Source organism: Myotis brandtii, unplaced genomic scaffold (assembly GCF_000412655.1).
Source record: "Myotis brandtii unplaced genomic scaffold, ASM41265v1 scaffold540, whole genome shotgun sequence".
NCBI lineage: Eukaryota > Metazoa > Chordata > Mammalia > Chiroptera > Vespertilionidae > Myotis > Myotis brandtii.
In genome coordinates, this window is record NW_005369990.1 from 2350773 (window position 1) to 2366458 (window position 15686).

General features: G+C 42.2%; 1 protein-coding gene across 10 annotated transcripts in view; it reads right to left on the minus strand.

Annotated features, from left to right (window-relative positions):
* Positions 1-2613: 2613 nt before the first annotated feature.
* Positions 2614-15686, minus strand: part of NFIA (nuclear factor I/A) — a 571713-nt gene continuing 558640 nt past the window's right edge. For all 10 annotated transcript variants that reach the window (XM_014549245.1, XM_014549244.1, XM_005878068.2 and 7 more), the window contains one exon: positions 2614-9752. In XM_014549245.1, coding sequence (XP_014404731.1) covers positions 9676-9752 — 77 coding nt within the window. In that variant the 3' untranslated portion in view covers positions 2614-9675. The remainder of the gene's footprint in view (positions 9753-15686) is intronic.

The following is a 15686-nucleotide window of genomic DNA, read 5'->3' on the forward strand; positions in this document are numbered from 1 at the left end:
CTGCTTGTTTTTTTAGTTACGGCATTTACATAGCATGTAAGATGTGCCAGGCCACTGCTAACCACTTCACAAATATCAATTCATAAATATCCACCAGAGCGAGGTAGTTAGGCGCTGTTTTTATTATTCCTATCCTACCAATGGGGAAACTGAGGCACTTGCTAACACCACAGAGCTAATAAAAGTCCGTTTCAACCCAGGCAGCCTTGCTCCTGAGTGTGCTTTTGACGACATTGCCTTCACCCCATGCCCTGTCCCTCTCTACAGCCTGTCTGGGCACACACCGACGAAGGAGTGGTCTTGCCCGACTTTCATTCTTAACTCCAAATACTAAAGACCAAAGTGCCTACTATTGGCCAGAGCAGTGCCTGAAAGGTAGTAATAGGTTCTGTCGAACTTACACTTTAAGGCATGTTGTGTGAAATTACTCTCTGTACATGAGTCAGAAATGGGTGTGAGGACAGACTGTATATATACCTCCTTGAGCGCTATACTAATAAGAGAGAAAATATTTACTTTTAATGGCATAAATCACCTACAGCTCTTGGCACATAGAAGATCTCAATATACAGTAGCTATTAATATCCTTATGAGTCCTTCTGAGCTGCCCATTTCTCTCCTGCCCCATCATGGCCCCCTGGCGCAGGCGCACGGCCTCTGCTGCAGCAGCATTCCCGCTGGCCTCCATCTCCACAGGGCACACCTTTGCCTCCTTTCCTCCACTGAGTCTGTGATAGGTCCTCTAGCCTTCTGCCGGGAGGATTATCCTGCCTGGTCCTGTTGAGCCACGGCATAGCCACAGACACGCTCTGAGCAGAGGGGTGTGTCCATCCCCGATGGGATTGTGAACGCCAGGGCCTGCCTTGCCATGCTCCTGTGTTTCCACCCAGCACTGGTCCAGATGGCAGCTGCTTTTCACCCTGCGTCCTAGAATCAGGAGATTCTGTGTGAAAGCCTCAGACATGCAACATAAGATGTAGACTGTTATTGCTGTAGGCTGCTGAGCTTTTTAGACTTGTTTGTGTCACAGCATTGATCTAGCCTAATCTGACTGATACACGTTTCATGATGCTCTTAGGGGTAAGACAAAAGTCCCTAATATACTGCAAAGTCCTGCAATGCCTTGACCTAAATGTCAAGCTTCATCTTGTATCATATTTCCTCTCCTTTCTCCTCTTCATTCAAATAGGCCTTCTTCCCGGCCCTCACAGCTGGCAAGCTCCATTCTGCTACAGGCTCTTTGTGCAGGCTGTTCCCTCTGCTCAGAGCATTCTCCTCCCCACCCCCAAGCACCCCATTCTGACCATTTGCCTGGTTAATTTCTATCTGGCCTCCTGGTCTCCCTGGGCTTTTACGGCAATGCGCATCCTTTACACTCATCACAGCTCCATGCGGGTCTTCGCTGCTGTGGTTATTTGAATAGTATTGCTCACTAGACCCGCGGTCGCCACCCGGTGGTCCGTGGATCACTGGTGGTCCATGAGGTCCAAAAGGTCGGCAACCGCTGCACTAGACTGTATACTTCACAAGAAGAGCTTCCCAGTCTTTATTTACCTACTATCCCTAGCCTTGGCATAGTTTTGGACACATTATAGATACTCAAAAATATTTATTAAATAAATAATTCAGTCAATATATTATAGTGATTGTAGGATGGAATTTAGAGCCCGACTTCTTAGATGAGAAGCCCAACTGTCATTTATTCATTATTTGAATAAATTATTCAATTTCTCTCTGCCTTAGTTTCCTCATCTGTAAAATGGGAATAAAAATAGTGCCCCTCTCATCAGGTGGTTGTGAAGATTAAATGGATTAAGATATTTGTGCCATTGACTCATCATCTCTGGCATCCAAGCCCATCCTTTTATACCCTGTCCTGTGGGGCTAGTAGTTTTCTCACTGTGTTGTCCAGACTTCCTTGCCAGGGGCTACAGTTAGATCTGGCCAGTAAGAGGCACTGGCAGGAGCGCTGGGGGAGGGAGAAGGGAGAGAAGGGAACCCTTTCTGGTTTCAGCTGCTGTCTGCCACATGCCAGCAGCAGAGGGTGGACGTAACAGCTTCCGGCTCCTTTCAGCCCTCCCAGCGCCCACGCGCCTGTCCCCTCAGGACTAATCCTGGAGGCTGCGTCCCACTCCTCAGTCCTAGCACCCGCTGCCCCACATCCTCCACAGGGTTCAGTACCGGCCGTGTGGTGCCCCCACCCTCATGGGGACCCCTCTCAGCAAAGATCCAAGTACCAGCTGTGTGGGGCTCCTCTTGGGAGTTCCTAGGTCCAGGTAACCCCACCTTTCTCTTTTGTTCCCCCAGCTGTATCCTACAGTTACTCATTCCTGACTCCTTACATGGCATCTTAGCACTCAGAACAATATCAGGCACATACTAAGCACTATGCGAGTATAAAGTCCTGTATTTGTCCAAGTAGGTGAAAGAACCAACATTATTGCCCATCAGAGCTCTGGGAAGGGTATCATGTGCCTGACATCCATCAAGGATGACACAAACTCCACGGTGTAGAAAGACCAGTCTTCCGGGGGAACCTCGATCCACACCCATAACTGGCACTCAGATACCACCACCCAGGCATGACTGAAAGCAAATGATGACACAGTTTCCATAGCATTAGCAATTTTTTATTTTTCCTTTTTTGTTGCATAGGAAATGCAGTACTTGCTTCCAGTAATTGTATTGTAATGTGAGAAGGTGGTAGCACTAATGGTTGAATACAAGAGTTAATCTAATCCACACCAGCTCAAAAACCTGTGGAGATTTAGTTGAATAAGAATGGACGCCCACAGTGATTCTCAACCAATTACAAATTTTCACAGAACACAGTAAAACTAAAAGGCTAACTATGAAAGTCAATACAAGTAATCTAGAGGCACAGGGGGCCCGGCTCATAAAAACAAATGTCAAGCTAAGTTATTAACACGGGAGTGTTCAGTTTCACAACGGATCTCTTATCATTGGAAGTGTTCCACCCCCCACTCCCCCCAATTTGAAATGTAAAACCGAGATATCTTGAATGGACAGATTTCCAAGGGTGGTGGAAAAGTCCCCAGTGAACTCTGTTCCGGGTTAGAGGTCATGGCTGTAGGGGAAGGGGGAGTGTGTGTCTGCCTTTGAAAGTCTTCCTTGCGGACCTCCTAGAACCTGATGAAGCTCTGGCCCTAGGGCTAGTTAGCATCTCAGCGATGCCATCTGAGAAGAGGGCAGAAGCAAGAAGCTGGCAGCTCTCAAATCTCCATCCCCAAGGAGCCAGTGGCCTTGCGGACCATGGGTTGAGATGTTTTTTATTTAAAGTGCTAATTTATAGACTCCTACTGAAATAATAGTAAAAATAACAAATAGAATCAAAGGGAAAACAAAAACTTTTGTTATTTTGAGAAGTGGAGCATCAAAACAGCAGGAAAAACAGCCTGATTTTTTGGACATTATTGTCCTCAGGGATTAAAAATAGAAAAGTTCACACAGTAGGACTTGGTGATGACACATTTTTGAAATTAGTTTTTTTTTAATTAAACAGCATAGGAGTCCACATGTGAAACCCGTGCTGCCTGGCACACACTGCCACCCCTTCTGCTTGGGTCTAGGTGTCACCCTCATCTTCCTGGGCGTTTCTGGTATCTGCTCCCCACTCTCCTGTCCCCCTCATAGCCCTTTGGGGCATAAAACACAGGTGGGTACTCATTTAGGAAAAAAATGAGATAAAATTTATTTAATTTGGAAAATACTTTCAAATTGAGACGAAAAAAGTCTATTTTAAAAATCCCGTGTTAATAGCAAATGTCTTTTTCTTATGAATCGGGCCCAAAGTTTGTACAGTTTTATTTTTGAAGAAAATATTGCAACTGTGCATAAAACTAAATAGCCAAGTGATTTCTTAAAGAATTTTTTTTCGTTTTTTTTTTTCCTTTTCGTATGAGGAAGTCTGGTGTGATGACGGATCAAGCATGGGTACCTGGCTGAGCACTGTCCACTAAGAAAACGCTCGGGTGAGCGGAGCTTCGGCGGCGGGCAAGGAGAACGCCCCTCTCCTGGAAATGTCCGCAAGAGGGTGTTTGCAGCAGTTCTTGAAATTCAGAAACCGTCGTTTTTAGACAAAAGTCTTGCCAGGGCCTGATTTCTGAAATCAAACACCCATGCCTGTCCCCTAGGAAAGAAAAAGAAAACAAAAAACGAAAACAAAAACACAAGTAATACTGAATTTAAGTAAATGTATACCTCCAAAATACTGAAAACAGTCGAAATCAAGAAAAGACAGAATTTGCGTTCTCAGTGAAATACCTTTAAACCTAGCTGACAAGAACCAAGTCAGAAAAAAAAAAGACTAACATAACTTTGAGTAATATTCATACAGTTCACTAAGCATTATGGAATAGCATGCATTAATATTGTACGGGTATTTTACATCACCTATACCAGAAGGTCCTGACTGACTGACAGCGAAGGCTACCGGTGTAGAAAAATCTTACTTCAGAAGAGCAATATAATACAGATTTCACAGGCACTACATTTTAATATATCAGGTATTATGCTGGTTTTCTTATAATTCTTTCTGTCCTAAAGCTGGCATTATAACAATGACCAAAAAGGCAAGGATTGAAGTAAACGGAAAGTAGATACCAAAGTTGATATAGTTCTTTTTTTTTTTTCAGACAGATTAGTGCATAGTTGTCATGCAGATAAACACTGCTATGCATTTTACACTGTTGGAAAGCAGAGTGAATTGAGCCCAAGTTGTCACATTGGTGTAAATCATTTTGTCAGCCTGTAATAGCACCATGTAATGGATTTGCATGAAACATTAAATTGATTTCAGAATTGGTGACACAGAATTCACTACAGTTAAGTGCTATGGAATAGCTTCAATGTTACCTGCTATATATCAAAGCAATTTTCATCCCACTGCTTTTTTTTTTTCATTGGGAAAAATGAAAGGAAAACAGACATGACACTAATTAGACGAATGCACAGCCTTGGACGTGGAGAAGGCAGAGTGGGTTGGCTGTCAAATGGTAAATACATGCATTGACTTCAGGACGAACTTGGCCTCGGGAGCCGATGGGAATGAAAGCTCTGCCCGTGGGCAGGGCCGCTTTCTGAGACTGAGACCGGCCAAGGACGGGTCTGGGAGGGGGGTGAGGTGCCACTGAAGCTCTCCTTACGTGACCATGTCAGTGTGTTTGCAATTTGTTCTATGGGAGGCCTGCTACCAGAAAAAAAAGAGAGAGAAATGAAGGAAAGAGACAGAGATATAGAAAGAGAGAGAGAAACCACCACCACCACCACCACTACCACCAGTATGGACGACAAAGTATTTCCAGAGACATGATGCAAAGTACATTAAATGACATTCTCAGAAGCCCTCCCCCCAGAGAATCCCAAGGGAGAAATGCTTTTCTTAATCCAGATTTCCTCAGTACTTTCTGACACTGACTACAGGGTGCAAGGCCTGTGGGGATGAGCTTGAAAGGGCAGGAGCAACTTCCCCAGGGGATTTGCAGATGCCCGGGGGCGGGTCCCTGCTCACTGGACTGTCCGAGTGGAGGGCACAGGTGTTGGGGCAGATGCCCAGCAGCCCGAGCCTGACTGAGGGGCGGGTGGGGGTGGGGAGAAGCTGGTACTAAATAGCTGTTCATGCCAGTGTGTGAAGAAATGGAAAAGTGAGTTCAGATCTCAAAGGAAAGAAAAAGCCTCGGGGATGGCAGAGTGGCGCGAGGGATCAGAAAAGGCGCATTTTTGTGGCAGGGGGAGGGGCCAGAAAAACAAGTAGGTAGAAAACTATTCGGATTTAGTGTTTGTGCCTCTGACTTCAGTTCCCAAAGGGGGAAAAAAAGGAGAGTGACTTGAGGAAGTTATCTTTGCCAATATTGTTAATGCCATGTGACGGAAGAGAAAACATTGAAATATGTCTCTGAATGGAGGGCGGGGCCTTCCAATGCCGACAGCCCTCCATCTGTCTGTCTGTCTGTCTGTCAGTCTACACACCCGGTCCCATGAGCCCCACGCCTTCCTCAAAGGTCTTTCTGGGCTTCTACTCTAACAAGGTAAACACGCGGACGGTGGGTGTTGCTTCTTTCCTGCTTGATCACCACTGAACTACAGTTTCCTGCTGCTTTCTGGACAATGAAAGGAACAAAAATGTAACTTAGTGTATTTAATACTTAACCCCTGTTCATTTTCACCCTAGACTGCCTCCCTAATGTTTTAAAGCCTTTAAAACATTTTCTTCCTGCAAATCTGTTCAGAGTTCCCTAATTTTAGCTTCATCAAACTTAATACAACAAAATACCTTCAAAAAATACAGCATACCTGTAACGTCCATTTACAATGGTTTTTCAGTAGACCTATACTTCTCAAGCATAGGAATATGCTATACCATTGAGAGAAAAAAAATAACTGTATTTAAATACTTACAACAAAAAGGAAACAGGAAAGTTTTAAACTTAAATCCAGTTCCCAAAGGGGGCGGGGTGGGGGAGAAAGAAAGCAATTCTATGAACGCTGCCTTTATAATGAACAATTGGAAGTTTCACTAGGCTAATTTGACAGAAATTTTTCCTCATTTAAACAACATTACAAAAGTCCTGCATTATAAAATAGGGTAGAATAAATCAGTGTAATCAATAAAACTATACAACAATACAAATTACATTATCTTCTGAGTGGGCAGTTTATTCTCTCTCTTTGCAGTCATGACTACAACATGCTCACTAAAAACAACTAAAACTGCCCAAACTATTGCTTAGTTTGTTTTGTTTTTAAAAAAAGGGTGCAATTTTATTGTATATACAACCAATTTACTGGTAATACCTTGGCTTATTGCAAGGTTCTGACAAAATGTTTGTCTAGGCTTTTTCCCTTCACTGTGAAGCACTGAAAGCTGCTATTTTTTCTTTTTTTTTCCTTTTTTCTTTTTTTTAGTGCACATATGTCATAATAAAGTAATGCCCAGCTAAGTGCTATAGGGGGAAGGCAAAGTATGCTGGCTGGCTATAGGAAGTGACACCATATACTGACAACCACACCATACAACAGCGCCAAACGACTATTCAACCACTTATCAGACACGTATGAAAATCCAAAATGTTTTATTTTATTTTTTTTTCCTTAAATAGAGATAACCAGTAAACAATTGTCAGAACTTGGAAGTTTAAAAACGTGCATATAAAAATGGGCATTATATACTTTTTATTGAATGTGGATTGACTGCAGTCTGCTAAGAAAAATGGGGTGTGGGAGCTGAAGAAAAAGGAAGTTGTCTTTTTTTTTTAAGGCTTGCTTGTGAAAGGAACAGTTGTAAAAACAAAATTGCTTGAAGCAGGGTCAGCTTAGTGCTTCACAGTTTGACTGCTTCTCTAAGAGGAGCCCTTCCTGCGCACGTGCATTCAAAAATCACAACAAAAGTACAAAGACAAACACCCAAAACACACTGCGTCAAGTGCAGCACCGACTTTGGTCAAATAAAAAAAATAAAAGAAAAATTAATCATCGCTAAGCTTTTCTACACGATATAAGCAGGTATTGCATATTTTCATATATCTGGGGTTGGGGGAAATAAAGGAAGACTCCAAATAAATTGTAAAATGCAGCAACATCCAAAATACTGATATTCTAAGCATCTACAGATCTCAGAATAGCACTGCCACTGACCACAGAGGACAATAAAGACTACTCCTATCTGCGGAACGACTAACTCTCTATTTAGTTCTAGATGTTGAAACTGACAATGGCTGACATAAAAGTCACATTTACAAAAAGTGTCTCCAAATGCTTGACTAGGGAAAACCCCCTTTCAATAGAGGAGCATGTGCAACAATTCCACAAATAATCGCTATCCAGGGCAAGGCACATTGATATGGAATTTTTGTTTTCGTGCAAATTAAGGAAAAAAAACAAAACAAAACAACATTGTTCTGGGGGGGAAAGATGAGGAGCAAAGTGTCTTCCCAAGAATTTCAGTTACTTGATTGTATAGGACAGTAGTAGAACCCTTCTGAAGGGCTGGAAAACATAGTTTAAAGGCAAGTGCCTAGAGTAGGGATTACAATATTGTGTCTTAATGCACTCTACTTTATCCTACATTAACTATATAAAAATTAGTTACTAACACTAGAACATGCAGAGACTTTCTCTGATCAGCAGGGCTTGCCAACCAGAACGTATATATATGTATAGTATAGGAAATCTTCTGGAAGTTGCATGGGAAGCAAAGGGGTGCTTCACTGTCTGGTAGAAAAATCACTTGCACTTTTTTTTTGTTATTATTTTTTTTGTCTTTTTTTGTGTGTTTTTTTACATAAGATACAGGACATTTGGGGGTGCAAACTTTTTTTTCCCTAACAAGTACCCTTGATCTGAGTGGGCACCAGCATTTGTGTCAGTATTGGTTTCATTATTATTATGATTTTTCCCATAGCCCAGTTCAGGGGCGCAAAGGTCTTTAAAATTTGTGGACAATCTCTGGTACAATGAAGTGTCTGATAACTGATAAATCCTATGTTGCCGGATACATGTAAAAATTTTCAGAATTGGCATAATCCATTATAGTGACTTCTAGCTTATGAAATTAACAGATACCATGATTTCATTTTACTTATGTGCTTTGATAACAGAAAATAATTAATTAGCATTTAATGTAGTTAACATATTGTGGTAAAAGCACCATTAGATTTGTTTTTTTGTTTTTTTTTTTAAATTTTCCTTCAGTTTTTAAAGGGATACAAGTTTAACAATAAAAAACATAAAAAGCAAAAATAGCTCCCCTTTTTCTTGCAAGGCTGTTTTTTACCCCAATAATTTAGAGTCCTGGGGTGGAAGGACTTGAAAAACAAAAATAGAATTTTCAACAATCTCTATCTTACAAAGATATTTAGCTATCCAATGAAATTGCACTTTACTCAATTCAAAATTCGATTGTTTTGATTGATTCCTGTCAGTTTCTGTCAAAACAGACCATCTTCCCCATTTCCATATGAATTTGTGTGTCATTGTTGAAATTGTTGAAAAAATGTTGTTGTTTTTTAACGTAAGTGCAGCATTTCAAAACTTTTACAAAACTGAATAGTAGTAGTAGTTTGCCGTTTTCGGAATTGTTCTGCAACGTGAGTGGGTTCACTGTCCTTGAGGGCCATGTTATAGATTGAACTGCTGACTGCCGAACCAAACCAAGCTAACAGAAAAAGGAAAAAAGGAACATAACTGCATTTTCTTTTTCCAATATGTTACAGAAAAACATTGCCCTTTGACTGTCCCGTAAGTTATATATTGCAGATCTCAGCTACTACAAAAGATTTAGTTTTCCATGTGCCTCCTGATTGCTCGCGGAGGCTCACACCTGTGTGGGTAAATTCATGGAATACTGTGAAACGGCCAGGCTCCGTAAGGAAAGTGTGTTACAATGGAAGTCAGTGAGCAAGGGTAGACCTCCTCTAGCCACATTACCTGATGCTCACGCCACCATGAAAACACTTCATATGTTACAAAGCCCAGCCATTTCCAGCACCATATGAGAAAATTACAACAGTCCCAAAAGTAGTTAAAAAAAAATCCCAAAAGGTTATGGCCTTTGCTGTTTGACCATAATGCTCGCTGTTTCCATGTACAAGTTGATTTGATTCTCCCCTTCCCCTGACAGTGAAGTTGTAACCGCGCTGGGTTGAGGATGCGTCCATGTTACAGAGTTGAGAAGGGGTCAGGTGGTCTGTCTGGTGGATGGTGGGACACTTCGACTTTTATCCCAGGTACCAGGACTGGAAGAGAAAAGGAAAAGAGCAATTAGAGGTTCAATGTAGAAAATAATATATTTACAAGTTGTCCTTCCAACTGTGAAATCAGGATCTGTAAGAGATAAAGGGGGGATTCATGGAAAAAGTAAAGGAGCCACAAACAGTAGTAAATCTTGAGACACTGAAACTGATCTTACTCCTCTAAAATTGAAATTCAGTGTCTCCATTGGGGTTTGCTAACATTCAGAGTGTGTCCTACAAAATAAAGTATTTATGTCCACTTGAAATACACATATGGTTTTATAGTCTGGTGAGGACAGCTACACAAGGGCAGGAAACTGGATCACCTTGTTTTTCATTGGATCCTCAGTGCCTGCAATAGAAGGTTTTCAATAAAGAAAAGTTGATCAAATGAAGAATCGGTGAGGGGAGTGGTTTCATGTGGTGATGAATGTCTCCTTTGATGATTTTCACAGCATTTATTCAATGAGATGTAGGCACCGAAGATGTTATTGCTGCATTCTCTTAAGAGGCACAGATGATCAACGGTGATATAAGAATAATGAACTCCTTTATGCACTCTATTATCTTTGCAGCAGCATCTACAACAGCCAACATATGGAAGCAACCCAAATGCCTATCAACAGACTCATAGGTTAAAAAAAAAAGCTATGTTACATATATTTAATGGAATACTACTCAGCCATAAAAAAGAATGAAATCTTAGCACTTGAGAGGCATGGATGGACCTAGAGGGTATTATACTCAGTGAAATAAGTCAGTCAGAGAAAGACAAATACCATATGATTTCACTTCATGTGGAATCTAAAGAACAAAATAAATAAACAAAATTGAAACAGACTCACAGACACAGAGTGCAGACTGGTGATTGTCAGAGGGGAGAAGGACTGGGTGAAAAAGGTGAAGGGAGTAAGAAATACAAATTGGCAGTTAGAAAACAATCATGGGGATGTAAAATAAAGCAAAGGGAATCTAGTCGACAATACTGTGATAATTATGTATGGTGCAGGTGGGTCCTGGAAATATTGATGGGGAATACTTTGTAAAGTAGATGATTACCTAACCACTCTGATGTATACCTGGGACTAATATATATATATATATCCTATATAATAAAGAGGTAATATGCAAATTGACCATCACTCCAACACACAAGATGGCCGCCCCCATGTGGACACAAGATGGCCAGCAGGGGAGGGCAGTTGGGGAGGGCAGTTGGGAGAGACCAGGCCTGCAGGGGAGGGCAGTTGGGGGCGACCAGGCCTGCAGGGGAGGACAGTTATGGGTGACCAGGCTGGCAAGGGAGGGCAGTTAGGGGTGACCAGGCCTGCAGGGAGGGCAATTGGGGGGGGACCCAGGCCAGCAGAGGAGGGCAGTTGGGGGTGACCAGGCCTGCAGGGGAGGGCAGTTAGGGGGAATTGGGCCGGCAGTGGAGCTGTTAGGCATCAATCAGGCTGGCAGGCAGAAGCGGTTAGGTGCAATCAGGCAGGCAGGCAGGCGAGTGGTTGGGAGCCAGCAGTCCTGGATTGTGAGAGGAATGTCCGACTAACCGTTTAGGCCCGATCCTGGGCCTAAACGGGCAGTCGGACATCCCTCAAGGGTCCCAGATTGGAGAGGGTGCAGACTGAGCTGAGGGACAACCCCCACTCCCGGTGCATGAAATTCATGCACCGGGCCTCTAGTATCAAATAAAGCTGGTTGTATATTTATCCAGATAGATGATAGATAGATAGATAGATAGATAGATAGATAGATAGATAGATAGATGGATAGATGGATAAATTGCTTTGATGATGCTCATTTCAATTATGCTTCCAAAAGGCAGACACTTGCAGGAGCTGCCCCCTGGTGGTCAGTGCACTCCCATAGTCAACCTCCCGTGGCCGGCCAACCTCCCGCATTCCCTACTCCCCCCCCCCAAAGCGAGATGGCCCCAATCGGCCCCGGTCACCGGCCAGGCCGAGGGACCCCACCCATGCACGAATTCATGCACTGGGCCTCTAGTACAAAATAATACTGAAAGTAAACTGTAAATGAAAAAATTTTAAAAATAGTGATATAAGAATAAGTGGAGGCAAAGTGGAAAAAATGCTATACTGAGAGTCCTGGGTGGTTTTGGACAAGTCACAGCATCTCTCTTATACTCAGTTTCCTTCTATGTGCATGAGGTAGATTTGATGATGTGAAATACTCCTTCCTGCTCAGCATGTCTAAAACAATGGCTTCAAAAATGACATATAATAATCAAAACTTCACCCTATTAGTTACTGGGATGTGCCAAGGGAATGCATAACTCGCATTCATATTTTGTTCATTCAACATTTATTTAGAGCCTTCCCTATGCCTGCTGGGCCCAGTTACCATTTTCTCTCATAAATCTTAGGTGGTTAGTTTGGGGCAATAGTCTGGTTATACCTCCCTTTATATGTTGGCATAGCTTTCTCTGTAAGCTCAACAAAGTGACCAATTACAGTTTAATATCAGAGTCAGTTTCTCAAGTGAAATAAAAAAGTACATGGCTTTTGCCAACTTTTCTCTAGAGATACCCTGGTCAAATTCACCACATTTATCATTATTCACAGAAACGTCATCAACTTCTAGCGAAAGTGAATGCTTCTAAAACCTTTGAGTTGACAGGATCAAGAAAGGGTTACATTGGGGTTGATCCGGTCAGATGGAGGCTCATTCGTATCCAAGAGATTCAATTAGGTAAAGTGAGGACTCGTTTGATCCCCAGGATAAATGGCAAAATGATAGCTACGTGGAGGTTGGTATAAGATTTCCTGGTCACACAAGTCACTTTTGATTTCCAGAGCACTTGAAAAAACCTAAACCCGAACCGAAAAGCCACTCATCCTGTATACTTTGAGATGTTATTCTCTGACCACATGCTTTGAGGAAGACAATAAGGCCTCTTGTGTCCTGAAAGGAAATCATCCTGGCAAATGCACACGGCCTAAATCTAGCTGGACAAAAGAAAGGCGAGGGAGAGAGGGAGCAGAGCCACGCAGACTCCAAACTGTCTTTTTAGCAGGCTCTCCTAGGAGCTGCCTCCCAGCCACTTTAGAGCCGAGCCCTCTCTTCAACAGAACAGTGTCCAACTTTGGGTGCCACAAATAATGCTCACAATTTCTGTTCGCACACTTTCTCAGTCAGTTGTGAAATTCCAGACTTTGACACAGTGTTGGCAGTTCTGGAAGCCAACGCCTGGGACCCGGTGAGTCAGCAGGGGGAGCAGTTTTCCACACCACAGTTTCTGGATGCAACCTCAGCGCACTACAAAAATCTGCAGTGCCTCTGCACTTCTCTTAAAAAGCAAAGCAGGGGGAAAAAAGTTTTCTTCACACATCTTACTATTCAGTGTGCCTTGCCGACAAGGTTACCCCAGAGCAGCTCTGTAATCCTTCACTGAAATAGGCTTTATTGATTGCTCTGGTCTATTGTTCTCTTTTCAAGTCCCCCAAGTTCAAGTTCATCCTGGTGTTACATCATGTCTGGTTGCTAAGAGCAACCAGACAGACCCAGACGTGACTATCATTAGCAAGAAACCCTCTGCTCTCCTCCCACCAACCTTCCAGTGGCTCTGACGTAGCAGGCCCACTGCAAACACATTGAAGTATTTATTCTGCCTAATTTATGACCTACACAGCAAGCAGGACCCCCACTCCAAAAACCAACACCGTTGTATATTTAATTAATCTGTCTTTCTCTGGCACTTGGGAAAGTTAGACAAAGGGCTAATTATTGTGTTTCGCTCTCCACACTTTTCTTTTGGGGGGTGAATATTTGCATGGGAAAGAAAACTACAAGGCCCCGCAGTGCCCCCCCCTCCCCTTTTTCTTTTTGCCCTATTGACATTTCATGAAATACTTTAGCTGCTTAAGGGAATTAGAAAAAAAAAAAGCGATGTGAATGTTACTCCTTTTGAGTTGGTATTCAGTAACACAAATCAACTCATGACATGTTTAAATTTAAATGCTAACCACACACTCTCAGAGTTACTTTAAAGGTTAGTTTTTAATCAATAGAAGTTGCTGACTCTGGGGTTTTGAGCTGCGCACTGCAGCTCTTGGGCTTTTGTCTAACGTTAAAGCTTTCAAACTTTTTTTTTTCCTTGAGATGATTTTAGCAATGATTTGCAGACACAGAAGGCTATTGTGCTCAGACCAGCAACATGTCAATAGAGGAGCGAGTTGCCCTGTGGTGGGGTGTCAATATGACTCCTGAAGGCTTGGGTTGGGGGTCTTTAATAACCCGTGAAAAAAACTTAATTAACCCTTTCAGGCCCAAACCAAAACCTATTCTTAAACTTTTTCACTCCTGTAATTTGACCATTAGTACTTATTTCAACATCACACTAATCTTCATGACAATTAACCCGCTACTTGACCAAGGCTTTCCAGAATGGGAAGGGGGCTGGGTTAGGGGAACCATACAGATAATTTTTTTTTTTTTGAAATAGGTCTCTGATTCCGATTAAATCCTTTGTTTGCAGAGATGGCAGATAAACAGTTATGATAATCATCATCATCATAAATATTCATGCATACTCCCGAATTTTCTCATGATCAGTTTGTAGCTGAAAATACCCCCAATTCTGTTATAATGAGTGTAATAGTTGCACATTTATAAGCCACCCAATTTCTATAAACCTCCATGATTGGAAAAAGCCATTTTCCCTTGTGACATTTTCTTGTAAAATTCATTATGCAAGCACTGCAAGGTTCAAAACATTCCTTGAAGAACAATTCTGAGCACTTTCTTCTTGGGTCATACAAGAAAAATATGAAAGACATTGGAGATTGTTAAATTGTTGGGGTTGAGTAGCAAACCACTAGGAAAATGTTGCCACATTAAACAAAATTCATTTATGGAGAGTAAAAAAATCGTCCTCAGCTGTTTACTGACATCAGCTTCGGTTTCCTATGGGTTCTGCCTTCATACTTTTTATAGCCCCTCATCTAACCTACTGTATCCAGACGAACTACAAAGGAATCTCTGTCCCTTATCTGCAGTGGGTCCTAATATTGCAATACAATATAGGATGATGTTATCTGGATACATTTACATTAAGGAAGTAAACATGGGGCTTTGATCTATGTTTTCCTGGGGAACACTCTGCTACAGTTGTTTTGGAAGTCCATAAATCCACACTCCCACAAAGGCTCCGGGTAAGTAAAATAGCTCTGTGACATTCACAGTTCCTCCAGTTTGGGATGTGCTGGGGGGATAGTAGGGGGGAACTGTCCTCTCCCCCTGTTCAAGGTGAAACATCAAAAGAAATCTGCAGTCCAGGACCAGAGCTCAGCTTTCCTTTTCTCCAGTCAAATGAAGAAGTAATCTCATCAGGTTGGAAAGTGCTGACTAAGGATTTAATAAAGTGCCTGCAGATGTGGTGTCTCTAAGGTATTCAACTCATGTAATGCAAAACAGCTCCACACTGAATGTGCTTATAAAATTTCATTTAACCATTGCAGCGCGACTTTTTTTTTCTTCACCATTCTCTAAGGAGTTTTGTCACACTTCCCGCCCCTTAATTTACAGCTCCATGAAAGTTCGGATCCCATTCTGCCAGAATTCTGGACTATTCACAGTAGTCAGGTTTTATGAACCATAAACAAAATCTATCCGGCTGCATCCGAAACAGGAAGCCTGAAATGGTAGTAGGTGCCTTCGACAGTGGCCGGCGCTTGCCTTTCTTGTGCCGCATGGAGAGCAATTAGGAAACTGAGGCTATTTCCACTCTTTGGTCATGAGGTTGCTGGGGGAAGACTCGACTCCTTAGTAACAACAAACATTCAAATAACAACTTTTTTAAAGGTCTGTTATGAACCCTTTTCACTCAGAGGGCCGGATGTATATTTTAGCAACAGAAGGAAATACAAGTCTGTTTGAGATAGCTATATTTTACTTTAACCAAAAAAAGAGAGAGGGTGC